The sequence below is a fragment of the Notechis scutatus genome, chromosome 2, assembly GCF_049901735.1.
Source record: "Notechis scutatus isolate UNSWTSFEM ecotype Mainland chromosome 2, rNotScu1.2, whole genome shotgun sequence".
Classification (NCBI taxonomy): domain Eukaryota; kingdom Metazoa; phylum Chordata; class Lepidosauria; order Squamata; family Elapidae; genus Notechis; species Notechis scutatus.
Window position 1 is genome coordinate 268118770 of NC_142010.1, and position 27749 is coordinate 268146518.

The window sequence follows — 27749 nt, forward strand, 5'->3', positions numbered from 1 at the left end:
GGTCAGGGACGGATTGAGATGGGGGAGCGGTTCAGATCCTGACCCCAGAGAAGAATTCTGGAGGGAGGGATGGAGTAAATCCCGGCTGACCGAGTGGGGGGGGGTTTGCTGGGGGGGAGGGGCTTTTCTGCACAGCCCTCAGACCTTCCCTCTGCCAGAAGGTGGGAGGGCCGTTGCAGGGAGAGCGAGAGGGAGAGTCCTCCGCAGTGTTGACGTTTCTTGGCTCTGGCCTGCAGTGGGAGAAGACCCCCCCCCCAGGAGAAGAGAAGAAGGGCTCCCCCACTTTGGAAGGGTCCTCAGCTGCACTGAAAAGGTCCCCTGGGAGTGGCGTCTCCCCCAGGTATGGAGAGACCAGTCTGGCAGACCTGGAAGATGACAGGAGACAATGGATCATGGATATCCGGGGGGGGGGGCAGTGCTCAGGTGCAAAAGCCCTGGATGCAGCGGATAACTGGGGCCCTTTTCGTGTTTTGGAGACAGCCTTGGCTTGGCTACCCTTGTGGATGATCTCTGGAGGTCCCACGGGGGCGATGCAACCATTCTGGCCCTCTTGGCTCTCTCAGTGGCTTCCAGGGCCACCTGTCAGCCCAAAGGGAGCTTAGGCCAGGCCCCCTATTAAAGACCCTTGTTTGGAGATTGGCGAGGCCTCCATGCTTGGCCATCCGTCCCCTCCTGGAACAGGGGAGCCTCTTTCCGGGAGGTTCGCTCAGGCCTTCCTGGCGGGTTGGGCTCCAGGTGAGGCTTCCCTCCCTACTGCTTAGAGCAGGGGGCTCAGGCTCCATTTCACTGAGGGCCACACCAGGGCTGTGGTTGACCTTGGGGTGGGTGTGGCCAACTAGGTGGGCGTGGCCAGCTTGACACCACTCCCCAAACTGCTGGCATCTTTCCTCTGCATTGGGTAGCCTGGGCTGAAACCACGCGGGGATCCGGATGCGGCCACAGTGTGGGCCAGGTCCTGCCTGCCCTGGGCCTTGAGTTTGACACCCCTGGCTTAGCGTAGAGGTCTCCTCTCTCTTCACCCAGGCCTCCTTTGCCTGCACTCCCTCCAGCGTCACTCTGGACCGGCTGGCTCTGTAGGGGATGAAAAGAAGCTGCCCCCCTCCCCTCCCCTTGCTTCCACGCCCCCCTTTGCCCACCCCAGAGCCCAGGCCCCCCACCCTGCAGGGGGAGCCCAAGGAGCAGAAGGGAAGGGGTCCAGCAGGGGCACCTTGACCAGGAAAGGGGCAGGGCCAGCAGGTGAGGGACTCCCTTGTCCGCCGAGGGCTCCTGCCTCTGGTTCCCTGGGGAGGCGGGGGGGTGGGTTCCTGGACTCCCTCCCTCCCCGGCTCTTTTGGCCTCCTCTGGAGAGGGTCAGGCGTGCAAGAGAGAAAGAGAGTCAGGCTGTGGGGATAACCTAGCAGTTACGGAGCCTCTTGCAGCCAGTGGGGACCATCCGTTCCCTCCACCCCAAAAGCAAGCGGAGAAGTCGAGCTTGGGGTGCATCTGTGGAAATCAAAGCCAGCCAGTAAGTCTAATAATGATCATTCCCCCAAACGGGCCTGGACCACGTTCTGCCTCCACGGAGCCTGGTGGCCAGACACCAGCAAGACACAACTCCACAGGGTTACTTCCATTTATTCAGTCCTTGTTCAGCTAAATGCACCAGGAAAGTCACACGTATACTGGCATTTCTTTCCTCAAAAGGTAACACGAAGTAACTGAATCTACAGAGTAAGTTGAGGGCGGTGAGCGGGGGTGGGCTGCTGGGGGTCCGTAGGGGCTCGGGAAGAAAGACTCCGGAGTCCGGGGACGGCAAAACACGCCCCCCCCCCCCAAGCCGTGGTACGGGAGGCCGACTAGGCCACGCCCACCATGGCCACGCCCACCCAGCACCTGGGCAGAGAACCCCTTGCTGGTGCCCGTCCCCGGCTGCAAGGAAAGCCAAACTCTTCCCTGGGCAACTTGACCAGAAGGTCTGAAGGGCAAAGGCCTTGGAGTGGGCACGACCCCAGGCAGAACGGGCTTCCGGCCTTAAACCCGGGGCCCCTCCAGGGCTGCTAAACGGAGCACAGCCCACGCTGCAGTCCTGAAGCCCCAGGGGGGAGGGGGGCCTCGGGCCCTTCCTTTTCGGATGGGGAGGGGCTGGAGGGGCCCCATGAATAACCTCTGGAACCCGGGTTGCTGCAGGCCCCTGGGAGCCGGCCGAGAGGGGAAGGTCATAAGGCACAGGGCGGGGGGAGGGGGGAACGCCCCAGCCAGGAGAGGACCAGGTCTTGCCCGCCACAGCCTGCCAACAGCCTGGCACTCCGCGGGGGCAGAGCCCCCGGGCTCTTCTCCTGCCGGCCCCTTCGGTTCAGAGGGAGAGAGAGCTGCAGCTGGGCAGCTGGGAGACGGAGGTGGCCAGCCAGGGACTGGTGGGCAGCACCTTGATGGGCAAATCCCAGCTGAAAGTGTCCACGTCCATCTGCTCCCCTCCCGTCCAGCTGGCGGCTTCCGACTGGTCCTTGGGAGCCACGGGCGCCTCGGCCACGTCCCGCAGGATGACAAACTCGAAGTGGAGCCTCCACTGGAGGGACACTGCGGAAGGCAGGCAGGCAGGCAGGCACTCAGGGCGAGGGGAGCCAGGCAGGTCCTCCCCCAGAGGGCCAGAGGGGCTGCGCAGGCTCACCAACGCTGGTGCTGAATCCCGGGGCCGAGCTGAGCGGGATGGGCAGGCTGAAGCTGGTCCGGGCCGTGTGCAGGCAGGACTCCTGGTGCCGGGCGTGGGTGCTGTACGAGGCGGCCTGGGCCCTGTGGCGCTGGAAGGCCTCTTGCACCCGCTCCTCCGTCTGCAAGCTCACCAGGTACTGGCGGGGAGAGCAGCCTGTCAGCACAGGTGGGTCCCCCCCCGCAGCCCCCCTGGGTGGCCCCTGGGCCCCCTCACCTGCAGGCACGGGGTGTCCCCCTCGGAGAAGCTGAAGGTCCCCACCACGTCCTCCCCGATCTTGTAGACGGTCTTGAAGATGCAGAAGGTGGCCACTCGGCCCTGGGCGCTGCTGATGCTGAACAGATCTGAGGACGGGGAGCGCTGCCCTGAGATGATTCGGGGGATGACCCAGCAGGTGCTCACAGAGGGGGAGCCGCCCGGGATGGGTGAGGGGGGATGGATGAGGCCTGTGGTGCTCAGCCTCGCCCCTGATGGCCGGAGTCAGGAAGGAGCCGCAGGACTCTTGGAACCCCTGGGCACGACGGGGGAGGGGGGCGCAGTCAGAGGGGGGTCCACAGGTGCCGAGGCCACAGGCTGGGTTTGGGTGGGGGCTGCCAGGGACAGTCGTCTGGGGTGGAGGGGGACTTACGCAAACTCCGCCGCGAAGTGGCGACCGTCAGGAGCTCCGTGGCCAGGTCTGCCAGGCGGGAGGACCTCTTGGCGCCACCCTCTTCCTCCTCCAAGAAGGGGTTGGAGGGGGCCACGGCTTCATCCTGGGGAAAGGGGTAGCCCCTGAGCCCTGGGGAGACGGGGAAGCCGCGTCAGAGGCCTGGCAGGCTGGAGTCCCGGGCAGGCGGAGGGGAGGGGCCTTACCCTGCAGCACCATCACTCGGAAGGGCACTCGGAGCAGCTTGATGGCCGAGTTCACCCGCTGGCAGCCGATGGTCAGCTTGTAGACGTACTTCACCGCCTGGCCACGGAAGGAGGGCGGCCCGTCCACCGGCAGCGTCTCGCAGTAGGAGTCTGGGGGCAGAGGGCGGGGAGGGGGCCGCTGAGCTGGGCCAGCCGGGACGGGGCAGGCACGGAAACGGACTCCCGCCAGGTGGGGAGGGCAGGGCAGGTTCCCTACAGCCGCTCTGGGGCGGCCACCCGCCTGCCTCGCCCCTCCGCGCGGCCCACAGGAAGGGGAGTCTGTGCTCACAGCTCTTGGACTCGCCGGGATCCAGCCTCAAGTCACAGAAGAGGATCTTTGGGGGCGTCGACAGGATGCACTGACCCCGCTCTCCTGCAAGGCAACGCATGTCACTAGTCCACAGCAAGGCTTCTTTCCCCTTCCTTTTTTTTTTTAAATGCAGCTCTTATTAAGAAATGTGGTTATAATTGTGAAATCTAGTACAAACTAGACTTAGAGAAAGGAGAAAAAAAACTCAAGGGAAAAAATAAGAAGAGAAACAAATAACGACCTTTGCCACAAGCATAAACCAATTGAGCCACCCCCACCCCCGCCCGTCCCCCTGGAGGCCAGAAAGGCGGACCTCCTCTCCCCCCCCGGGCTCCCTTCCTTTGCAGCCTGCGACATTCTCCCTCGGGTCCTGGGACCAGCCACGAGCCTGCAGGTAGCAGCGTACAAGCAGCCCCGACATACAAGCACCAATGTCCTTGAACCAAGCAGCTGTTAAGCGAGGTGCCCTGTGGCCCCTTTGCCCAACCGCTGGCTCCTCCCCTTGTGCTCACCCAGGAAGGGTGGTCCGTTGAGAGGGTGGAATCCCAGGTCAGGATTATGGGGGTGTCCCGGGAGGGGGCTGCCATGCAAAGCCATGGCTGCCCCTGGAAGCCCCCACCCTGGCTGGCAGCCCTTTTGACTGCAGCTGCCCCCACCTGCGCCCCTTGGGCTGCCCTGCGGACTGACACTTGGTGGCGCCACTGGGTCTGGGTGTGTTTGTGGGGGGGGGGGGAGCGGAGGCCAGGCGTCTTCAGCAGCCAGCCAGCTGCCCTCGGTACTGCCTTCAGCCCCCCAGTCCTGCCGCTGCCCCCGAGAAATGGCGCCTCTAGACCCACAGCCAGGCCAGCCCCCTCTGCCTCTGCTGCTGCCCCCACTTGTCAGGCGCGCCTGGCCTATGCGAGGCTCTCCTCCCGCATGGAGTCTGGTTCTTCCAACCATTGGGAAGCCCCACGGCGGGATCTGGAGGGTGCAGCGAGGGGGTGGTCGGGGCTTCCCACGGATGGGGAGAATGGGCTCCTCCTCTTCCCACAAGCCTCCTTCTCCAGGCCAGGTGCCCCGGACAGGCTGCCTGCAAGCAGCGGGGGGGGGGACAAGGGGAGGGGGCAGATCCTGTGGGGCGCAGGGAAACTGGGTCTCAGGGGAACGTGAGGGGGGGCTAGGGGCAGCAGCAGCTGGTCCTCCACCCCCCCACACACACACCCCTGCTGCTTCTGACAGGGAGGCCCAAAGGGGAGGGGGGAGGGGGTGGCCAAGCGCCCACATTCGGGGCTCCTGTGATCGCAGGGCCACCGCCGGGGCCCCTTCTTCTGTGGACAAAGGCCTTGCTTGGCTCCTTTTCCCCCCAGCACGGTCGTAACTTTGAACAGTCACTGGAACTAATGGCCATAAGTGCATGAGTGCCTCTATTTTGTTGTCACCCTTACATTTCTCCCTTTTACTTCTAACAGTCTTAATCTTTAGTTCATTCAAGTACTGTCACAGTGTCACACTTCTCTTCCTTTGAAATAATGAAAATATTTTTTTGCCTTGTAATAACCAAGACAAAATCTGTTTCCCATGACTAACACTTCTTTAGAATTATTTGAAAAATTTAACTGTAGAAGTTTCACTATTCCATTTTTTTCTGGATCCTTAGTCTGTGTATATGCTTCTATACTCAAAATATTTATTTTGCTGTTTATTTCACATTCTTTACGTTCTAAACCTTATGATTATTTTATTTTATTCAAGATTGAAAGAAGACTCAAGGTCCAAAAGTCTTGAATAGCTTATAAGGACTTAATGAGCAATTTCCAAAAGTAATTAGCAAATGAAGTTTGCAAATTTCACGTTCAAAGTCTCTGCAGCAATTGTGAGCAAGAGGGCGGATGCCTTTGGCTTCCCGGGGCTCAAAACCACAGAAAGCCACCCCTCCCTCCCTCCCTCCCTCCTGCCGCCTCCTGGTGAGGAGCAGTCATCCGAAGCCCATGCAGGGGATCTCCCGTCCTCTCCTTGTCCAGAGAGGCCCAAGGAAACGGTCCGCTCACGGCCTCCGTGCCTCCCTTGCCACGATGGTGGGCTCTGTTTTCAGTGTGCCATGCCTCCCTTGGAAGACCAGCAAGGGCCCCCCTTTGACCCTCTGGGGTCAGGCAATGGGCACCAGCCCCGGTAGAGACTCAGCCCCTCCCCAAGAGGCTCCCTCCTTGAGATGGAACTTACCTCGGTTGGGCACAAAGACAGTCTCGTTTTCTGCCTGGGCATCATAGCTGGTATCTTGTGAAGGTGGCAGAGCAACCCGGCTCTCACTGGTGTGCAACTGGCAGTGGATCTGAGCACTGGCCCAGGCCAGAATCTCACTGGAAGAAAGGAAGAGGAATGCCAGCGAATGCCAGCACCAGGCCGCTGGGCAGCTCACCCACTGGAGCCCAGTGAAAAGGAAACCTTCAGAGTGCCAGGAGCACCTTCTCACAGCACGCCTGCCCTTTTCTACATAAGGTTCATGCCTCTTCCTCCTCCTCCTCCTCCTCTGGGACTACAGTGCCCATACGCTGCTCTACCCTTGCAGCAACACCCCCGCCTTGGCTGCTCCCAGTGGGTGCCAGGAGGGAACTGGGCATGGGGAGGATTGCACTGGGCCATTCACAAAGCCCTCTAATCAGCCACCCAAGAACCCGTTTTTTGTGGAATTATTCTCTCCTACAACCCTGGTGCTGCAGCTGGCCGGCCCCTGTGGGGGCCCATTCAGCGGGGAGGGCCTTGGACTCGGGCTCTGTTGCCGAGCTCCTCCCAGCCCCCCTTGGGAGCCTGCCTCCCCTGCTGCTTGGACCCCCCCCCCAGAGGAGGCTCCAGCTGCCTTCGGAGGCCAGGCGGGCAGTCGAACTGCTCAGGAAGGCAGAGGAGCAGCCCCTCGGAAGGGCGGGGGACTTCTGCCCCGGCTACCGCTGCCTTCATCACCAGGCAACTTTTGGTGACTCTGGCCCCTCAAACTGAAGGCAAATAGAATCTCAGGAGGTAGAGAGGGATTATACCTAGAAATCTCCAGAAACAGGAAGTTAACCGTTAGTGGCTACGACGTGTGTGAGTGCGTAATGTCTCTGACACTCTGCATGAGTTCAACAGGTTAAAAGTGTTTTGTGGCCGATGTCCATTCGTGTTCCTTGTCCGATTCTCCGAGGACTGTCCGTTCAGAGCTCCTACCGGCAGCCCCTCGCTTTCACCTAGAGCAGGGTGGGGGCCAAACTCCATTGTATTGAGGGCCGCATCAGGGCTGCGGTGGACCTCGCCCGGGGGGGTGGCCAACTAGGTGGTCTTTCCAACTGAAAAGCCGAAGCCAGACAGGCCCGGTCTTTCCCCTTCGCACTGGGTAGACCAGGATGGCGCTGCAGGCTGGATCCAATTGCCTCGTGGGCTGGGCTGGATCCGTCCCACAGGCCTCGGGTATGACCCTCCTGCTCTAGAGCGAGTCCCAGCCGAGTGTCCTGGCTGCTCCAGGTGTGTCTCTGCTGCCTTTCCTGACCTCCCTGTGGGGTGGGTGGGGCTCCTGGGCTGCCTCGGGGGCCACTGGGCAGGATATGGGGCTGGCTGGCACCCTCTGCCCCCCTCCACCCAGGGCGAGGCACGATCCCCCTGTGACGGGGCTCAGCCACAAGCCACGATCAGCCCAAGCCATTAAGCCCCCTCCAAGAAATGGGGCTGAGGGCAAAGGAGCCCCCTGCCCCCCTCCAGCCGCCCTCGTGCTCCTCTGTCCCTGGCTGCCCAGGCTCCTTGCTCTGCCTCGGCCCCTCCGTTCGTCAACCTGGGGTCTGACTGGATCAGGCTAAGGCCAGTCACCCACCACCTGCTCAATGGGGAAGAGGCCTTCTCCAACGGGCTCTTGGCCACATCCTGCCTTCTGACCAGCTTGCTTGCACTGGGTTTTTACGATTAAGCGCAACGTTCTCCGTTTCTCAGCACGTAAAAAGCGTTTTGTGAAATGAGGCACAATAGTCAAGTATTTCAGTTAAACTTCTGAAATTAGAATCATAAAGCCATTAGTGCTGGAAGGGAGCTTGGAGGTCTTCTAGCCCAACCCCCTGCCTGAGGCAGGATTCCATCCAGGAGAAACGGTTGTCCAATCTTTTCTTTAAAAGACTCCAGTACCCATAATTCCAGGAGGGAAGCTGTCCCCCTGATGATTCATCCCCACTGAAATTCCTCCTCATCTCCAGGTTCCATTTCCCTCTGAGGAGCCTCCGCCTATTGCTTCTTATCCTAGAGAATAAATTAACTTGCCTTCTTCCCTGTGGCAGCCTTGTTCAAGCACTGGGAGACAGCTATCAAGTCTCCTCTAAGCCTTCCCTTCATTAAACTAAACCTGCCCGCCTGTGGTTCCTTTAGCTGCTGGTTGTAGTTTAGCTTCTTACAATTTAGCCTCTTAAAAATTACAGGAACAAGTGAAAAATAATGGGAAGATTAAAAGAGGCAGACATTAAAATATTATTAAAAACTGCGCTAAAACCACGCTTACAAGAGCCACGATCATCTGCGTTGCTCTTCTCCTCACTGTTTCCAGGGTCTCACCATCATTTTTGTATCACGGTGGCCAGAACCGAATGCAGTATTCCCAAGGGGGACCTTACTAGCGCAGTATAAAATGGCATTATCCTGCGTCCTGTGGTTTTGATGCTGCCCCTCTGTTGGTGCAGCCTAGAACTGCCTTGGTGTTTCTGGCAACAGCAGGAGCACATTGCCGACACAAAAGGTTGTCCGCTAGATGCCTCTCACCATTGCTGAGCCTATCTTGTACCTGTGCCTCTGGTTTTTCCTGCCTAACTGCAGGACATTCCTTTTCTCAGCCCTGAACTGCATCTTGTTGGGTAGGGCCAATGCTCAGGTCTGTCAGGATCCCCCTGAAATCCCCTTGGCTTCTCTCTTCTAAAATGCTAGCAATTATCCCAGGTTTGTGTCAGGTTTGTTCCTGCCATTTTCGTTTTACTTTATTGCCTTTGCACCTTGTATGACGAAATCAAACACCATCTTCAGTGCACATCATGACCATGAAAATAAACACAAACACACATCCTTCACCCTTCACACATTGAACCAGAAACCCCCAACACCACACCAACACTGCACTATACAGCAGGATTCAAAAGAGCTACTACCCTGGGATAGAAGCTGTTTTTCAGCCTATTTGTCCTTGTTTTTATTATCCTGTACCGTCTGCCAGATGGTAATAGTTCAAAAAAAGGGTTCCCAGGATGAGATGGATCTTTGAGAATGTTTTGAACTTTCTTAAGGCAGCGGGATTTATAAAGCTCTTCCAAAGAGGGGAGAGGGCAACCCATGATCTTCTGGGCAATGGCGTTCACCCTCTGGAGGGCTTTCCTATCTGCCCCTGTACAATTGGCAAAGCATACAGAGGTGCAGTATGTTAAAATGCTTTCTATGGTGCAGTGGTAGAAGGTCACCAGCAGTTTTTCATTCAGTTGTTGTTTTCTGAGAAGCCTCAGGTAGCATAATCTCTGCTGGGCCCTTTTGACCAGGGCTGCAATGTGGGCACCCCAGGTCAGGTCCTCTTTTAGGGTAACACCCAGAAACTTAAAACTGGCCACTTGCTCCCCTCGGTCTCCATTGATAAGCAAGGGCTGGAGGTCTGATCTGTTCCTTCTATAATCCACTATAAGCTCCTTGGTCTTATTAGTGTTGAGGACCAAGTTGTTGTCTCCACACCACAAAAGCAACCGGTCCACCTCATCTCAGTAGGCAGACTCATCCACGCCCCCGGAGATAAGTCCCACCACTGTTGTATCATCTGCAAATTTACCAATAGTATTACTAGCGTGAGTGGGAATGCAGTCATGCACATAAAGAGTATAGAGTAAGGGACTCAACACGCCACCCTGTGGTGTACCAGTGTTAAGAATAAGGGCTGAAGAGGTATGATTATGTAATCTGACCCTCTGTGAGCGGCCAGACAGGAAATCCATAATCCAAAGGCAGATTGAATTAGAAAGCCCAAGGTCCAGAAGTTTAGGCACTAGTCTATGTGGAAGAATTGTGTTAAACGCAGAACTAAAATCCACAAAAAGCATCCTCACATAGCCCTCCCGCTGTTCTAGATGAGTCAGAGCAGTGTGAAAAGTGATGGCTATAGTGTCCTCTGTAGATCTAATTTTTTTTTGTATGCAAACTGGTGTTTATCAAATGTATACGGAAGACCAGAAATGATGTGCCGGCAGACCAATTTCTCAAAGCACTTCATGATGATAGGAGTGAGTGCAACTGGTCTCTAATCGTTGAGGTTATTGATAGGGAACTTCTTTGGTGGCGGAATAATGGTGGAAGCCTTAAAACAAGATGGAATAGTGGACTGGGATAAAGACCGATTGAAGATCCTGGTAAAGACTCCAGCCAACTGATCAGCACAGTTATCAACCCCCCCCACCCCCAATTCCTAGCCTTGTGTCATCGGCAAATTTGAAGCACATTCCTTCTATTCTCTCATCTAGGCAATTTATGTTTAGCTATCAAATTTATATGGCAGCCCATTTCATACAAGGGAACTTTGGACAGTGTGCAATAAAACCAACCCTTTAAAACTGAATGTAAAAACCAATCAAAGCAATCGAATAATTGTAAGTAAAAATGGATTCTGAGAGGGTTAATGAAGGAAGACGTGCTTTGCTGGCAGAGGGAGGGCCCTGGAATTGCACCCAGAGGCAAACGGGCAAGCGAGGAAGCTCACGGCACAGAGGAACAGCACATGCCTGCCTAGGAACATCCCCAGCTGCCTGTGCCATGCGCTGTGTGCAGCAGCCAAAGTCCCTGGACGCTCCTCCAGGGCAGCCCCACACAGGCCGCGGAGGTGACCAAGGTAGGAATCCCTGTGAGGTGAGCCACATGGGGTCACCCCTCCGGGCCGTCTGCTCCTTGAGTCCAGGAGGACCTCCCTGGGTCTATTTGGGACAGTGTGACCCCATCCAACACTTTATAATTTACTTAAACAATGTATATGGTCCCCCATCTCAGTCTACCGATAACAATTTAACAAATAACAAAACATGCGCTCTACACATGAGCTGCAGCCGGTGCAGAAGGCAGTGTGGCTCCCTGGACACACTCTTGGGAGCTCCTTGGGCTGCACATACAACACGGTTAGCCTGCGAGCTGCATTGGCTGCTGGTTTGCTTCCGGATCAAATTCAAGCCCAGGGTGTCTGAGGAGGGGGCTAGCCCAACCCTCTCACCCCAGTGGAAGAGGCCTGCTATGGACCCTGCCTGTTAAGGAACAGAAGCAGCAGGGCAAGGAGGTCACAGCCTTCTCTGCTGTGGGCCCAGTCTCGCTGCAGAGGTGAGAACTGGCCCCTCCATTGTGGCCGACTGGGAGGGAATCAAAAGCCAGCTTGACCTGCTGGCCAGGCCCCGAGGGGGCAGTAAAAAGTCCTCATTCCCATCCCATCCACCTCTTGGCTCTTGTAGGCAGGGCTAGAGAGCAGCTTTTAATAATGTTTGAATGTCAGCTCTTTTTAATCTTTTATTTTTCACTTGTTTCTATCATTTATAAGCCACCAGGAAACCTAATAAATAAAAATAAACAGGGAGATGAAATGGGATCTCCCCACCCCCCCACAACTTCTGGAGGCAAGTTGTTCGCTGGTTAATTGTTCTCACTGTCAGGAAATTCCTCCTTAGTTCTAAGTTGCTTCTCTCCTTGTTGAGTTTGCTTCTTGTCCTGCCCTTCAGGTGCTCTGGAGAATAGCTTGACTCCCTCTTCTTTGGGGCAGCCCTTGAGGTATTGGAAGATGCTCTCCTGTCTCCCCTGGTCCTTCTCTGCACTAGACTAGCCAGGCCCGGTTCCTGCAACCGTTGTTCTTCTTCCCGTTTTAGCCCCTTAATCAGGGTTTAGCTCTCTGGGTGCAACCAAGAGCGCTGGGCCCAGGAGAGACGCTTGCGGAGGGGGCCCTGCATGCCTGCCTTCCCCTCCACACAGCATCACCCAGGGGGCAGCTCCCGTCAGCCTCTGCAAAGCAGTCTCGGGTCCTGGGTGGCTTTCGCCCGCAGAGGCTGAGGATGGGTCTCTCCGGATGGGTCTCCACCGACTCGAGCCCTGGGCCCCATCTGACCAAAGGAGATTCAAGCGAGAGGGGTGAGGTCAGGGGGACCCGGATCAAGTGCGGGCGGAGTCAGTTCCCAGGCCGCCTTCGCAGAGGGTCACGCTTGGACCTCCAGTTCTGGCCGCCCCGATGCAGAGAGGGGGGCTGGGGGGCCGAAACAGAGGAGGGACGGTTGCAAGAAGCGGCCGAGTCTGCTCTACTGGAGCGCGGGGGGCATGACGACAGCCTCCCCCGGGGTTTGAGGGGCTGCCCCAAAGAAGCAGGCGGGGGGGTCGTCCTACCCCCAAAGCACTAGAAGGCAGGAGCAACCGGCCGCGGAGAGGAGCAACCGGGAACTCGGGGGATTTCCGGGCAGGCAGGACCACCGGCCGGCGGAGCTGAAGCTGCGGCTCCTCCACCCTGGAGGGTTTTTTAAGAGGAGACCGGGCGGCCCCTGCCTGGGAATGGGGGCTGGACTAGAGGACCTCCGAGGACCCTCCAGACTCTGCATCCGGTTACCAGCGGGGCACGCGGGGCGGACATTCCGGGCCGAGGGCGACACGGGGGCGGGCGGGCGGGCGGGCGGGGAAGGGACCGAACCAAGGAGCGGCCTGCAGCGGCGCCGGAGGGGCGGGGGGCGCCCCGGCGGGGCGTACCTGGAGGCAGAGGTGGCGTCGGGCGGGAGCGGGTTGCGCAGCGTCACCAGGCACTCCAGCGCCTCCCCGGCCAGGAAAGCGGCGCCCCGCAGCAGCGACGCCGAGACCTCGATCATGGCCGCGGAGGGCGGGGCCGGCCACGTGGCACGCGCACGCGCACTCGCTCCCTCTCGCTCGGCGGGGCGGGGCGGGGCCGGGCCCGCCTGCTAGGCCCCACCCACTCCGCTCCCAGCTCCTTGGCGCCGCCTGGGAATCCGCCGCGACGCGCCGGCCGATCCCGCCATGGCGACCGGGGCTGCGCGGGCTGCGGGCGGGACGCGCGGGCGGAGGACGGGGCGGCGGCGGCGGGGAGCTGATGAGCCGTTACGAGGGCCGGGCGGCGGGGCGCGGCGTGCCGCGGTTCGGGTGGCGGCTGTGCCTGGCCCACCGCTTCGCCGAGCGCAGGAAGCCCCTGCAGGCGGGCGACGTCTCCCCCGCGCACGCCCTGCGGCACCTGGGGCTGGCCTTCAGGTAGGGGGGCCTTCCCCGGAGGGGGCGAGAGGGCGCGCCACCCCCGGCTGACCCCCCGCTTCCCCCGCAGGTACCTCGTCTGGTGGTACCGGAAGACGCACGTGGAGAAGCGGCTGCCCTTCATCGACCTGCTGCACCCGCAGCCGCTGCGCCCGATCTACGGTAGGGGCCGCCCGGGGAGGGAGGGGGCGCCGGGGCCGCCGTCCAACCACTCCCGCTCCTCCCTTCTCCGCAGGCTGCCCGCTGGGGGCCTGGGCGGCGGCACCGTCACGCGCGGCTGGCGCGGCGACTTCTGCAGGTGGCAGCTCTCGCCGGGCATGTACCAGCACCGGGCCGTGGCGGCGGACCAGGTGGGTCGGGCGAGGAGGCGCGCCCCGGGCTCCTCGGCGCGGCCCTCCGCCGCGGCGCCTTGACGGCCGGCCTGGCCCTCCCTCTCCCTTCAGTTCACGGTCTGCCTGCGGCGGAAGGGCCGGACGGTCTACCAGCAGGTGCTCTCCCCGAGAAGCCCAGCCGGCTGCAGGGCTGGAACTGGGGCTTCTGCGGCCACTACGCCTTCTACCACGCGCTCTACCCGCGCGCCTGGACCGTCTACCAGCTGCCTGGGCAGGAGGTGGTGCTGACCTGCCGGCAAATCACACCGGTCATCCCGCACGACTACCAGGTGAGCCCCCCATCCCGTGGCGCTGGGGAAGGCCCGGGCTTCAACCCCTGAGCCTCCGCCTGCAGTTGCACCGCTTCCTCCCCACTTGGCTTCCAGCCACACACCTGCTGGATTTAATTGCTCCAGCAAATTTCCTCATCCGAACCTGCTGCTCAGAGAAAACATCCGCCCTGGGCTGTGTAATTTGTAATCAGCCTGCCTGCCAAAGTCGGTCTGACTTTGGAGTGATCTGTAAAGTGTAACTGCCTGCTTGAGGTTGCAATTTAAAAGGGAGCTGATGGAGGGAGTGGAGTAGGCTGCCGATGCGCTCCTCCTCCGGGCGACCACTGAGCCCCCTCTCCGTGGCCCTTTTCCAGTGGCCCGAGCTGAAGCCACAGGGAGAAAGCTCAGCCAGAAAGAGCCGTATTGCCTGGGCAGAAGGGAGAGCTTTCCTGTTCTGGAGCCGCCTCCTTCTCCAGCCCTCGCCACTCTAGCCATGCCCTCCAGGAGAGGCAGCCTGCCGGATAACCCGCTGCTATGCCACTTGGGGCTTTAAAGGGGACCAGGGTCGCCCCATGGGCAGAGTAGTGCAGGGGTCCAAACGGGAAACAACGGGGGCATGGGAAGCCCGAGCGGGGCCTCCCGCTCCAGGAATGGGTGCAAGCAGAGTGCGAGGTAATCCTGCACAAAGGCCCCGCTAGCCACAGCTGCCACTTCCCAGGAGCCCGCCCCTCCCCCCCATTGCACACCCACTGAATGGCGGTAACAAACCCAAACGCCCACAGCCCCTGCGTCTTGCTAGGGTTGAGTCCCTGCTAATTCCCCCGGACTGCCACAGCCTCCTCCGTGCACTGGAGAAGCCCCCGAAGGGCACCACCTGTGCGGCTTGGGCAGAGGTGCAGAATGGAAGGTGCTAAAGGCCCCCATGCTGTTGAGTGACGTCCCCCAGGGGTTCACGTAGGGGTGAAAGAGGGCCGAGAGGACACGCCACCTGAAGAGGCCTCGGGCTGGGCCTTTCCCTGCCCCCCAACCCCAGTGATTCCACGCAAGGAGGAGGAAGGACGCCTGACATGGGACAACCCCCCTTCCCCCCTAGTCAGCCCAACAGGATACTGTGGCCGACGGGGAGATCCAGGGGGGCAGGATAAAGGCAGCCCCCTCCTTCGTCCTTGGGAGCTCTCCAGAGGTCACCAGGCACGGCCAGGGCCCTCCCCAGTGGTGCCTGTGGGAAGCCAGCCGTCCTCTTGGCAAAAGCTGCCGCAGGAGCCGCCCTCTGGGAGGGGGCAGGCTCTGGGATGGAGAAGGGGGCGGGTCCCCCAGAATCCGCTACCAGGGAAGGCCGGTCGAGGCGATTAAAGGCTGCCCAGGTAATCCTCGGCCTATGACCACAACCGAGAGCAGAATTTCCATTGCTGAGCAAGGTGGTCATTAAGTGAATTGCGCCCAACTTTGCAATCTCTCCTGCCACTGTGGCTGCAGTTGTTACGTGAACCAGGTGCTGATATTGAGTGAATCCCTCCCCGTGTCGGGAGCCAGCTGGAAAGTCGCAGAAGGGGGTCAGGTGGCCCCAGGAGGGAGGCTGCCACAGCGGGGGTGGAATCCGGAGGACCCGGCCGGGGGCTATGCTGGGACAGCTGCAGGTGGGAATGGCCGGTTGTAGGCCGTTCCTTTCAGCACCCTTGAACCTTTGGCCACGGAACGTATGACTGTAGCCTGAGGACCACCTGTGCACGGGATGGGCGATGTTTCCTCTGGGCAGGGGGGGGCGGGGGCCTTGGCTCCTCCATCCGGTAGCCCTCGGATGCTCCTGGAAGGGGGGCCGGGAGGCCTGGCCTGAGCCCAGACGAGCCGCCCATCTTGTGCCCTCAGGACTCGAGCCTCCCTGTGGGCGCTTTCGTCTGGGAGGTGGAGAACAAGGGCACGGAGGAGCTGGAGGTCTCCATCATGTTCACCTTCCAAAACGGCACGGAGGCCAAGGAGGACCGCCGGGGCGGCCATTGGAACGAGCCCTTCAGCGTGGAGAAGGGGGGCAGCTGCGTCCGTGGGGTGATGCTGCACCACGCGACTCCTACGAACCCCTACACCCTAGCCATCTCTGCCCGGGAGAAGGTAGGCCCCGCGGAGACCCTGCCAGGAACGGTCCGCGGGAGCCTTCCAGGCCCTTCGGGGCTGCCTCTGGCAGGCTGGCAGAGCCCCCCTTGCGGCTTCTGTGCCAGGCCCGAGAGGTGGTGGGTGCATTCCCCCCTCTGGTGCCTCTGGGTTCTGGAAGGCCCCTGCTGGTACCCCACCCCACCCCTCCCGGCAGCCTCTTCTGGAGCTGCCCTCCCATCGCCCACGACTGCCCTGCTCCGTTGCTCCTCACCGCCGTCTTCACCCCTATCCCATCAAGGCAAAACTGAGGAGGGAGGGAGGGAGGGGGGCCTGGCTTATCCGTCCCCTCTATCCTGCCCGTCTTTCTTGTCCCCCCCACCCCACCCCAGGAAGGTGTTGCTGTTACCCACCTCACAGCCTTCAACCCTGCTGGCACCGGGCAGGAGGTTTGGCAGGATCTCTTGGCGGATGGCCGGCTGGCATCTCCTCAAGGTGAGCCCTGGGCTACTGGGGGGGCAGGGAAAGGCAGGAGGCCAGGCCCCTGATGCTCAGGGCTCTCTTGCAGGTCAGAGCCCCCCACGGAGAAGGGGGAGGTGTGTGCGGCAGCCGTGTGTGCCACGTGCGTGGTGGCGGGTCACGGGCATGGGGTGCTGGAGCTGGGCCTGGCCTGGGACATGCCTCGCATCCGCTTTGGATCGGCGGAGAAGGAGCATTGCCGGTGGGTGCTTCCGGGAAGGGCTGGCTCCCTCCTGGGGGTCTCCGTGCTTTGGAGGTGGGCCCACCTGGGTGACCCACGCAGCAGCTCTGCCCAGGGCTGTGCCAGCATGCAGCACACTCACGGAGCTCACCCCCACCTGATCCAGGATGTGGGGCTGCCTCGGGACCAACCTGTGGGGTGGAGGTGGGGGCAGCCCTGCTGGGCTCAGGCGTGGGCCTCCTACGGCCTGTGGGCCTCTCCGACCCCCTGGCTGTCCCTGTCCAGCCTGCAGGGCAGCGGCAAAAGGCAGGGCAGCCTCCCCACAACAGGCCCGGTTTCCCTGGCATCCCGTTGGGGAAATTGCCCCCCCTCCGCTGGGTGTGACGGGGAGGGACTCGGCCGCCCTCTTTGCTTCCCAGCTGATGCTCTGGTTGGCTGAGGGTCCCTCTTCCCCTCTGCCGGCAGGTGGTACACCCGCTTCTTTGGCAGTGACGGGAACGCCTGCCCGGCACTCTCCCACCACCTGCTGAGCCGCTACGAGGTCTGGGAGGAGAAGATCGAGGCCTGGCAGGGGCCCATTTTGGCAAACAGGTAGCGCCCTGTGGGTGAGGGGCTTCCGAGGTGCAGGAAGGGACCCAGTGCCCGCCAGAGTTTTCCCGCTCTCCCTCTGCTGAGGTGCCGCCATGGTCCCCTCTGGCCAGGCTAGGCTGCTTCCATGCTGTCTCCTCTCCTCACCCTTGGCTTCTCGTCCCCTGCGTGGGGCTGCACGGACTCTGTGAGCCTTGGGGGGGCTACCTCCCCCCGCCCATTGGCGCTGCCTTCTTTCTGCTGAGCGGGTGCCTTGGCCCTGGCTCTTCCTGGGGCACCCGGCCAGGTGGGCAGGCCTGCTGGGGGTGAGCCCGCCCCTCGGAGGAGGAGGAAGAGGACCCACTGAGGACCCCGTGTGCCTCTCGCAGCGACCTGCCCCCCTGGTACAAGTCGGCCCTCTTCAATGAGCTATACTTCCTGGCCGATGGAGGCACCCTCTGGCTGGAGCTGCGACCCGAGGACAGGGAGGCCTTGCGGGATGCCCAGGGTCTCTCCCAGCTGCTCCCAGTCTTGCAAGAATATGGGAGGTTTGCCTATCTGGAAGGTGAGGCTTTGCTTTGGGGGGGCTGGCGGGGAGCGTCCGGGCTTCCCCCAGGAGGAAGCCCCTGGTGCTCCCGGGACGCCAGTGTGATGCTCAGCCGCTGGCGCTTCTTCCTTCCAGGCCAGGAGTACCGGATGTACAACACCTACGACGTCCACTTCTACGCCTCCTTTGCGCTTGCCATGCTGTGGCCCAAGCTGGAGCTCAGCCTGCAGTACGACATGGGTGGGTGCCCTGCAGGAGCCCTGGGCCGGAGGGTGGCCCTGGCGGGGGCGGGAGGAAGTGCCCCCCCTTGAGCTGTGCCGAAGGCTCCTGGCGGCCTGGCCTGTGCTGAGAGGCTGCGGGCCGGGTGTTCGGACGGCTGCCGCTGATGGCGCTTCCCTGCCCTGCCCAGCTGCTGCAGTGCTGAACGAGGATCCTCACCCTCGGCAGTATCTCATGAGTGGACAGACGGCCCCCGTGAAGCTGCGCAATGTAGTTCCACACGACATCGGAGAGCCAGGTAAAGCGCCTCGTGTCTGGACGCAGGTCAGGCCTCGCTGGCAGCAGCTGCCCTTAGCCAGGACCAGCTGCCCTCGCTGTGCCCGGGGCTGGGGGCCTCGCTGCGTGGGGAGCGGGTGGACCTTCCCGGGGAAGGCTGGGGGCCTCCAATTTGCCTGAATGGACTCCCGGGGCGGCTTCCCCTGTGGCTGCTCTTGGGGTGAGCGGGGCTGTTGGGGGAGGAGACTGTGCGGTCCCCACCTTCTGGGTCTCTGGGTGGGTCTGGGCAAAAGCCCCCAAGGGGGAAGTCATCTGGGGTCCCTCCTTGGGGTGATGAGGAGCAGGGTGGGGCCCCTTGAGGCTTTCTGGGAAGCCACACCCCCTCCCGCTCTCTCCGGCCAGATGATGAGCCCTGGCAGCGGGTCAACGCCTACCTGATCCATGACACGGCCACCTGGAAGGACCTCAACCTGAAGTTCGTGCTGCAGGTCTACCGGGACTACTTCCTCATGGAGGACGCGGCCTTCTTGCGGGACATGTGGCCTGTCTGCCAGGTGCCGTGATGGGGAGGGCGGGGGGCTGCCAGCCACCCAGGACCCCCGCGGACCCCTCCTCAGACTCCTTTGCCCCCCTCAGACCGTGATGGACTCAGAACTGAGGTTCGACACAGATGGAGACGGCCTCATCGAGAACTCGGGCTTTGCTGACCAAACCTACGATGCCTGGGTGGCCACTGGAGCCAGGTGAGTGATGGGCCAGGAGCCCTGCCCCCCGCCCCCCCATCCTAGAACCCAGCCCAGTAGAGCCTCCTTCTGGGGGTTGTTGGGACCCCTTCTCCAGCCTCTGTTTGGAAGGGCTGATGGCTCCCCCAGCTGTTGTGGCGCCTGGGGCTGCTTGGTGTAGCCTGGCACCCATTTCTTGCCATCTCTTATTTCCTTTCCCCTGAACAGCAGGGGTGGGTGGTCTTTGAAGCACGGACCCGAGACCCCAATGCCCAGGGTAGAAATCCCACGTGGTTCCTGGTGCATCCCAGCTACAAACCACTGCAGCCTTTTGGGAAGATTCTTTGACTCCCCAAGACTGCAGGCCAAAGTGCCCAGGGGGAGGGGCTGGTGGTGGGGCCGAGCACCCAACCCACAACTGTAGAATTCAAGCCAGCCGCTTTGTTGTATTCTGCCTGTCATACAGGAATCTTCTCAGACTCCTTGCCTTCCCTTGGGAACAGACAGCAAAGGTTGCATGGCCCCGTGGGTGGGTGGGTGGGTGGGTGGGTGTGGTCAGTCCGGGTTCTCTTGCGGCTGCCCAGCCATTTAAGGCTCCTTCCTGCTTGCCACTCCCCAAGAAGTGACCGCTTGGCAGCTGAGCCCCTCCCAAAGGGCCCTGCTGCCTTCACTGGCTGAAGCAATTGCAAAGACCCCCGCCTGCCTCCCCTGCCCAAGGCCCCTGGTGCCCCCTGGAGAGGAAGGCTCCCCTGCTGGCAGGGCTGGGCAGTCAGGAGGGAGACAGAGGCGGGTGCCCTGCTCTGCAGAGCTGGCAGAACTAAAGGGGGGGGGCACCATTTCAGCAACAGATCACGTGGACCTGATCCGGGGCCTCCTCCCTTGTGGCCTCTGGGCCTGCAGCCGCTGGGAGGGAGGGAGGGAGGGGTTGCCTGGCGGGAAACGGGCTGAGTGCCCCTGGAGGAGATGCCCCTGGGAAGTGGCTCCCTTGGGGGGGGGGGAAGTAAAACAACCTCAGCCTGGTGGGATTCTAATGCTGCCCAACAACGCCAGCCCTGCGAGGTGGCCTTTTATGGAGAGGGCTCTGGGGACAGATCCAGGGGGCACCTCGTTGCCCCGCCGCTCTCTTTTTTGGGAGGGTCCCCCACCCGACCCTCCCCACCGCCCGGGGATCGCTGCTGGCGGAAGCACATGCCAGGGAAGAGGGCAGCTCCCAGTGCCCAGTCACCCCTCTGAGGGACGCAGGAGTGGGTCTCCCTGCCCCCCACCCTCCCCGGTTGGGAGGGGCTGTGGGCAGGCGCCTCTCTTCCCTCCCTCTGGGAAACCCCCCCTCCCCTTTGCTCCGCCAGCGCCTACTGTGGCGGCCTCTGGCTGGCGTCCGTTTGTGTGATGTGCAGAATGGCGGAGGCCTTGGCGGACGGGCCGGCCCTGGAGAGGTACTCGGACATCCTGGCTAAGGGCACGGCAGCCTTTGAGCGGCTGCTCTGGAACGGTAGGTCTGGGCCGGGCCGGCGGGCGAGCAGGGCTGGGAAGAGCCCCGGCCCCCACCTGCCCCTTCCTCTCCTGCAGGGAAGTACTACAACTACGACAGCGGCCGCGGCCCCTCTTCGGACAGTGTCATGGCGGACCAGCTGGCCGGGCAGTGGTTCCTGCGGGCGTGTGGGTTGGGCGAGGGGCGATCCGAGGTGAGAGCAGGGGGCAGGGGCCTTGGGGGCAGGGGCTGTGGGGCGGGGCTCCACGAGTCCCCCTCGGTCCTTGCAGGTCTTCCCTCGCAGCCACGTGCTCAGCGCCCTGAAGACCATCTTTGAGCTGAACGTGCTGGGCTTTTCGGGAGGGGCCATGGGGGCCGTGAACGGCATGCGCCCCTCGGGACTGCCAGACACCTCCAGCCTGCAGTCGGACGAGGTGTGGGTGGGCGTGGTGTACGCCCTGGCCGCCACCATGATCCAGGAGGTGGGTGACGGGGGCCCCGGGGGGAGGGGAGCGGGTGCGGGCTGCCAGCCTGACTGACGGACTGGGCTTCCTCTCGCCCAGCACAGGGCCTGGTGCAAGAGGGCTTCTGCACCGCCGAGGGCTGCTACCGGACCGTCTGGGAGCGGCTGGGCATGGCCTTCCAGACCCCCGAGGCCTACTGCCAGAAGAGGGTCTTCCGCTCGCTGGCCTACATGCGCCCCCTCAGCATCTGGAGCATGCAGCTGGCCTTGGAGCGGCGGGCGGCAGTAGGGCAGCCCTTCCCCGCCCTGCCTGTGGCCAAGTGAGCCAGGGGAGGAGGGGCAGGCTGTGGCTCCTGCTTGGCACCCCTCGGGTGCCACCCGGTCTGCCCTGGGCGGTATGAAGGAGCTGCTGGGCAAGGGGGCAGTTTAGACGTCTTGGCGTTCTTCAATCTTCAACACCCACCCCCCACACCCACCCCTTTGATTTGCACACAATCACGTTCTGTATAATCTGAAGTTATTTTTAGATGCTGAATAATTTTAATTTAAAATAAATGGAACTTGGCGAGAAAGCTTTGCCGTGATTTGCAAAGGCAGGAGGGGGCCGGGGTGCCCCAGGTCCGGCCTAGGCTGATCAAGGAGACCTTGCAGACCTGGTCCTTCCCCGGGGGCTGCTTCTCTCCATCTCCCAGGGCAGGGGTTTGCTGCAGCCGTGTTGCCAATCGCTCCGCCAATCGCTCTGCCAGGCCCGGGCACAGGTGTTCGTCCACTGGGAGGGGGCACTGGGAGCTGGGCTTGGGCAAGGGGCAACTTCCCTGCAAAGGGCTGGCCAGTCCCACAGGGTTTCACGTTGCCCCAGAGTCTGGTCCTCCTCCTTTCCCACCACCTATGAGCCTCTGGGTGGCCCTCCTTCCCCTGGGCTCATTCACACACACGCAGAGGACGGAGCTCCGTCTCCTCCTTGCCCTGTGAAATGGGCACCCCTGCCTGCCCTGGCCTTGCAGTCATTCTGGGCCTCCAGCCGTGGCTGAGCTGTGGCCCTCTGGCACCCGGGAGCAGGGGGTCGATGGTTCTGGAGGGGCCCCAGGGTGGGAGTGGAGGATCTCTCAGTGACCCTCCCAGAGGAGGAGCTGCTGGGTGCCTCCTGGAAAGCTTGGCCTCAGGGTGGGCCCTGGGCACCCTGGCAGCTTCCTGGCAACCGTGCCGCATTGCTCGGCCTCCGCCCAGGGCTTCGGCTGCCTTGAGCCCCACCTTCCTGGAAGGTCAGGAAAGGCACAGGGGGCAGGTGAAGCCCCTGCAGGCTGAGCTGAGACCCCATGCAGCCAATCTTAATGCTGCCCCACCTGGACTGTCCGAGGGGTCAGGAAGAGACCCCTTCTGGGGACAGCGTGAACCAAGGGGAGTCGCAGCTGTTCCCAGAAGAGAGAAAGAGACACACACACACACGCCCCGGCATTGCCCAAAGGCCGACCTCTGATTGCAAGGCGCCACCTCACCTGCATCCAGCCCTGCCCTTGGGGGCGATAAGACCCCCAGAGGAGACGTCCTCAAGAATTAAGGGAAGTGGGGTTCTTGCTGGGGGGCCCTGTGGCTGCCTGGTCAAGTTGAGGGACTGCCTGGGCGTGGGGTTCTTGGGCAAAGCCAAGGGCGCTTCTGGTGAAGGAACTGAGCTGGAGAGAAAGCCGTGGGGTGGGGTGGGGTGGGGGGCAGACAGCCCATTGAGGGGACGGGACGGTCGCTCCTCTGCCACTTTCCTGCGCCACGGCTGGCTGCGGTTCAAAGGCGCCTCTCCGGCAGTGCGCTAGTTCCCCATCCAGAGGGCAGAAAGGTCCCGGGTCGGTCCTGCAGCCGTGCGGGCAGTACATAGCCCAAGAGGGGGGGCATTGGCTCCCCCTTCTGAAAACAAATCCAATGCCAGGAAGAGGAAGATGGGGGCTGCAGAAGTGCCACGAGCAGCAGCCAGGCGCTTCCCCCTCCCTCTCCGCACATCAAGCGCTTCGGAGGGCTGCTTGGAGCTTGGGGGGGGGAGGAGGAGGAATGGGGGCCACGTCACTCGGGTGCTAGTTTAGAGGAGGAAGGGGAAGGTCACCACCTGGGGGCTCTTTGGTGGGGGGAGGAAGTGGGGAGAGGGACCAAAACATGGGGCATAGTTACTTGTTTGCATGCAAAGAAACTTCTGTTGTATCCCCAACGTGATTTGGCCGCTTTAGGTTGGGGGTGTCAAACTCTGCGGCCCCTGGGCCATTTGCGTCGTGCTGGCCACACCCACCCCATTTTAGCACAGGGGGGAAAGTTTTAATACGTCACATGACAACGTAGCCTCGTGAGTTTGACACCCCTGCTTTAGGTGAAGCAGGGTTGGGCCACCGTGCACCCCCCCCAGGGGGCTGGGGGGCAATTTCCCCCCTCTTTAATGTCAGGCATGCTTGAATGACAGCCAAGGCACACGTGGCGCTCAAGAAGACTCTCGCCAGACGGCCCAGGCCCTGCAAAAAGCCTCTGCGGGTGTTCCCTAATGCACTTGCTCTTCCGTGGACACTAGAAGAAGAATCACAAAAGCGAATAAAGGATGCCCCCACCCACCCCCGCAGTGACCAACTTAATGCTTTACAACTGATGCGGCTACCCAGCAGCCTGCGAACAAGCCCGGGCCTTTGCCCAACACAATTCTCGCTGCCCCTTTGGGTCACTTGGTGCTGCCTGAGCTTGGTTATTTTCTTGCAGGCATTTTGCAAGAGCCTCCAAGACCGAGAGGGCAGGACACTACAATATAAAGTGAGAGAACCCCACCCCCTCCTTCCTAGCACTGATGATGTTACCTAGTTGGGTCATGAAACACCTGCAAGAAAACAACCCAGCTCAGAAACCACCAAGGACCCCACAATTCAACCCTCACCTGCAAAGATCCTTCTGCAGGGATGCCTTTCTGGTGGTTTCTCTGTCTGGAAACTTTGGCCATGTTATGCATCTGAACGGAGGAGGGAGAGAAACGGGGGAGGGGGCGGTAAGTTCTCTTCCATCCCCTCCTCCCCCCAGGTTAACTGCATTCAAGGGAAGCCTATCAGATGCCCCCCACCCCACCCCGCCAAAACACATGAGCGGCTTAAAGTGCCCTTGTAAGAGGTCGACCTTCACAGCAAGCTGAAGCCCCCTTGAGTGGCGACAGGGTGGCGTCTCAGCCAGAACTTCTGGCCCAGAAAGCCAGAATGTTGCTGTTAGTTGACCGGATCTCAAGGATAATTGGCTCATATGCTGACCTAGTGGGAAGAGATGCACGATCATAATAATCATAAGGTCACACAGATAAGCTTCTTCAAAACCTTGCAATCTGCCTTTGGCTCCCCCCTCCTGGCATGAAGCCAATGCCCGGGAGAGGAGAAGGGGGACTGGGCCAAAGGGATCGGAGCCTTGTTTCCGCTCTGGCCACGGGCCGCTCAGCAAAGCCCCCGAGCCCCCCCGGGGCTCCGCTAGATCCGGCCTTGTTGCTTGTCTGCCTGTAAGCAAACTTAGGCTGCAGGACCTCCCCGTGTGAGTTGGTCGCCTTGGGTGAGCCAGGGCTGGGCCGCCACGGGCACCGCGGGGCCTGCTGCTGCGTGGCGGCCGGTTCCGAGGGTCAGCTTCCCCCGGAGACCAATAGCTGAGCGAAGCAGCCCGGCCCTTCGCCCCGCAGAGCGGCAGTTTTCGCCAGAAACTGAGGTCCGTTTTCCGGGCAGCAGACCAAGAAAAGCACGGGGACCCCCAGCGTCTGCCCACGCCCGCCAAAGTCACGGCCAGCGCGCGCCCTAAGGACCAGCGGTTTCCGAGAAGCGTCCGCCCCCTCGGGCGGGGATCCTGCCCCCCCCCTCCCTCCCGCGAGGGGTGGGCGGAGGTGAGCGGGGCTTCATAAGGGGCCATCCCGCCCGGGGCTGGCAAGTCGAGGTTCCTGGAGAGCACCATGGCGATGGGCACAGCACTTCTGGGGCCTCCGCTCTCCTGCTCGGCTACTCCGGCATCTCTGCCGAACCCCGAAACTCGGAGCGCTTCCCGCGGAAGGTAAGAGGCGGGGTGGCGGGCAGAGGGTCCCAGCCTCCCTCGTGGAAATCTCCCGCTGCCAGGCTCTGCTGGGGTGGGCCGCAGGTGCTGCGCAGAGGGTGCCGCTCCCTCGCGGTGGGTCGCACCCGGTCCAGTCGCGCCGAGCGCCAGAGCCTCTGGGTCCCTGACGGCGGCCGGGCGGCCGAGCGTTTGCTCCTCTGCCGCGACTTCGGCAGGCTGCTCGCTGGGCAGATGGCAGGCGCCTCGACCGAGGGGGCTTCGGGATGCCGGCCCTCCCGGCGTGGGCAGCCCGGGGGATCGGGCGCGTGGGAGCAGCGGGAGTTTTCAGACCCCCGGAGAAAAGGGAGTCAAGCAGACTCTCTACCTGCTGGACAGCCTGGCTCGCCCAGCGCCGTGACCTGTTTTCCTCCCCCTCCTTTAGTGCGCCCTGGCCGGCAACTGGGTGAGTAACCAGGGCTCCAAGATGGTTATCTCCGACAGCGATAATTCCGGGGTGTTCAGCGGCTCCTACCTGACGGCCATGGCTGCCACCGACAACACCATCCGGCCATCCCCTCTGCAGGGCGTCCAGCACCAGGTGGACCAGCGAGCCCAGCCCACCTTCGGCTTCACCGTCAACTGGAGCTTCTCTGGTAGAGCCACCCACTATTTGGACTGGAATCAAATAGAATGGGAGGAGGGAATCTACTGGATCTCCCCTTCCTTAGATCTGCCTTTGCAGGTGTTTTCACTGAATGTTCCCTCCTCCCCATTAGCTGGAGCTGCCCAAACACTTCGGAGCCCATAAAATTCCTTGAGTCTCCAGGTGCCACGGGCGTGGAGTCAGTTATTTGGGTGGGTGGATCTATGGGACCTACAGCCCACCCCACCCCCCACCCCCATGCTACACCCCCATGTTACCTGCCAGTGAGTCTCCGGCCCGATTCCTCTCTCAGAGTCCATCGCCGTCTTTGTGGGCCAGTGTTTCCAGGATGGGGACGGAGAGGAGCAGCTGAAGACCACCTGGCTGCTGCGTGAGGAGGTGGAGTCCGTGGCAGAGGATTGGGGGGCAACCCGGTAAGAGAAACCAGGGGCTGAACTGCTTTGCAATCTAAGTGGAAGAGCTGCGGGGGGACTCTTCTTTTTCTCTCCCCCTCCCTCAAAAAAGTCGGCTCTTGAAAGGATGCACCAATGGTTTGTGTCTCTCAGGGTCCTTTCAGCACCCAGAGCTGAGCAGCTCCCACAGGAGAGGCTGGCATTTTTAGTCCACTAGACGTGGTTTCTGCCACTCCCCCCCTCCCCCCCAAAGAGACCCAGAAAAGCTTTTGACGAGGTTCCCTAGGTCGTCCTCAGTGGGTGGCATCACTGTCTGGTGGGCCCAAGCTGGCAACACGCAGAAAGCTGGCATTAATTGCTCTACTACTCAAATTGGGGAAAGGTAGCCAGCACAACCCCCATGTTTGTATGGGGCCAAGAGGCAACCAGGGTGGCTTCCCCAACACAAGGCCTGCAGCCCTTCACCTCCCCTCCTCGGGGCCCTCGGGAACCGCTTCAAGGGAGGCCCACCAAAGAAAGACACAGGAGATTTCGCCCTTTCCCCGTCAGACGTGGCCTGCAATGTGTGACTGAGGACCCTCCCAGCCCTGGCTGCCCCCCACCCCAGAAGCAGCAGTGTCCATTTCCTTCCCCCCTCCTTTCCATTGTCACCTGAGTGGATGGAAGGAGGGAATGGGGTGGGGGGTAGCATGCTCAGTCTGGGGGGACAGCAGTGATGCCACCATGAATTTTGAAATTTTCCTGCTTCATTGCAGGGTTGGCACGGACACTTTCTACCGCACCAAGTGAGAGGGTGAAGAGAGCAAGGCTTCCACGGTTCCTGCCTTGGGGGGGGGGAGCCTTCCTTCCTCCCCATCAGCCGCTCTTCCCCAATAAACTCTTTTCCTGAGCAGCCTCAGCCTCCCTGCTCTTTCAGAAGCTCCCTGGGTGCCAGTCTGCAGGCTTCCTGCAGATACTGGGTAGGAGGGTGGGTTCAAAGCAAACTCTGGGGTTCAAGGGCCCTTTTCTGGTACTTTCTCCCTTATTTTAGCTTGGCTTGGCTCAGTCCTGGGGAGAGGGTGCTTTCAACACGCAGACAGGCTTGATTCGAGGAGACCTCAGGAGACCTCAGGGGCATAAGGGAGGCTGTTCTTGTGGTCACTCCTGATTTGGCCCCCTCTTGTCTCTTCAACTGCCCTGCCCTTAACACAACTGTTGCCCTGGAGGACTGCTGGGAACCTGCAGCCAATCCATAGGGCAGCAGTGCCAGGAGTTACAGACCTGTCCGGGTGGAGCCAGGGCACCTTGCTACTTTGTGAGCTGAACTGGTTCTCAGTGGTTCTCTGTACAGGACCAGCTGTTGGGGGTCCCCTGTTAAGCCCTATGACTCCAACCATCTCGGCCATTGGACCAGATTAGACAGAGTTGCACCCTCGGGGTCCCTTCCTTTAAGCAGTGTCATTTGGGGAGAGAGACCAGGTGTGCTAATCCCATTTTGGCCATGACCTCTGAATTCATGGATTCCTTGCTGATAGATTATTGCGGTATAACACAAATGCACTGAAATCATTTTGCAGGATGGGGGGGGGAAAGGAAAATTTTCCACAAGCATGGATGGCCCTGAGGAGGGTGTAAGCATGGAAATGAGGCCAAGCAGGTTGCTCTGATTGGATCCAAGAGAAGCTTTAAGCCAGGCATGCAATGGGGCACCTCAAGATTCGGTCTTGGACCTGGCACTCTTCAACGTCGTCACCAGTGGTCTAGATGAGGGGATAGAAAGGGAACTCATCAAATTTGCAGACGACAGGAAGCTTGTGTGTGTGTGTGTGTGTGTGTGTAAATAGACAACACTTTAGATGATAGAGTCAAGATTCAGAAGGATCTTGGCAGACTTGAGCATTGGGCAC

At 61.0% G+C, this 27749-nt stretch overlaps 3 protein-coding genes across 3 annotated transcripts; 2 read left to right on the forward strand and 1 right to left on the reverse strand.

The window, feature by feature from the left end:
* Nucleotides 1-1598: 1598 nt before the first annotated feature.
* On the reverse strand, nt 1599-12754 carry RGP1 (RGP1 partner of RAB6A GEF complex). The gene is made up of 9 exons (XM_087958794.1): nt 12597-12754; nt 6087-6223; nt 3867-3950; nt 3539-3688; nt 3315-3464; nt 2903-3030; nt 2648-2825; nt 1801-2556; nt 1599-1739 (listed from the first exon to the last, which is right to left on the reverse strand). The coding sequence occupies exons 1-8, from the start codon at nt 12710-12712 to the stop codon at nt 2333-2335; spliced, it is 1167 nt and encodes a 388-aa protein (XP_087814920.1). The 5' UTR covers nt 12713-12754; the 3' UTR covers nt 1599-1739; nt 1801-2332.
* A 78-nt stretch (nt 12755-12832) lies between these two features.
* Nucleotides 12833-21368, forward strand: GBA2 (glucosylceramidase beta 2). Its single transcript, XM_087958796.1, is given in 17 exon segments — nt 12833-13106; nt 13177-13456; nt 13550-13601; nt 13604-13767; nt 15616-15855; nt 16227-16333; nt 16403-16555; nt 17000-17125; nt 17491-17666; nt 17784-17888; nt 18058-18165; nt 18546-18697; nt 18780-18886; nt 20212-20354; nt 20432-20547; nt 20624-20815; nt 20902-21368. Coding segments are annotated over 17 exon segments (2595 nt in total). The 5' UTR covers nt 12833-12951; the 3' UTR covers nt 21121-21368.
* A 3860-nt stretch (nt 21369-25228) lies between these two features.
* Nucleotides 25229-26756, forward strand: LOC113423514 (avidin-like). Its single transcript, XM_026684956.2, has 3 exons — nt 25229-25460; nt 25764-25884; nt 26619-26756. Exons 1-3 carry the CDS (start codon nt 25292-25294, stop codon nt 26650-26652), a joined length of 324 nt encoding a protein of 107 aa, XP_026540741.1. The 5' UTR covers nt 25229-25291; the 3' UTR covers nt 26653-26756.
* The last annotated feature ends 993 nt before the right edge of the window (nt 26757-27749 follow it).

Excerpts from the sequence above, each read along its gene's own strand:
- RGP1 (XM_087958794.1), bottom strand. The coding sequence starts at position 12,712 with ATGATCGAGGTCTCGGCGTCGCTGCTGCGGGGCGCCGCTTTCCTGGCC. Across the intron at positions 3,689-3,866 it reads TCCCGGCGAGTCCAAGAGCT|ACTCCTACTGCGAGACGCTG; the intron begins GTGAGCACAGAC and ends CTCTGCCCCCAG. Across the intron at positions 2,826-2,902 it reads GGGACACCCCGTGCCTGCAG|TACCTGGTGAGCTTGCAGAC; the intron begins GTGAGGGGGCCC and ends TCTCCCCGCCAG.
- LOC113423514 (XM_026684956.2), top strand. The coding sequence starts at position 25,292 with ATGGTTATCTCCGACAGCGATAATTCCGGGGTGTTCAGCGGCTCCTAC. Across the intron at positions 25,461-25,763 it reads CGTCAACTGGAGCTTCTCTG|AGTCCATCGCCGTCTTTGTG; the intron begins GTAGAGCCACCC and ends TTCCTCTCTCAG. Across the intron at positions 25,885-26,618 it reads GAGGATTGGGGGGCAACCCG|GGTTGGCACGGACACTTTCT; the intron begins GTAAGAGAAACC and ends GCTTCATTGCAG.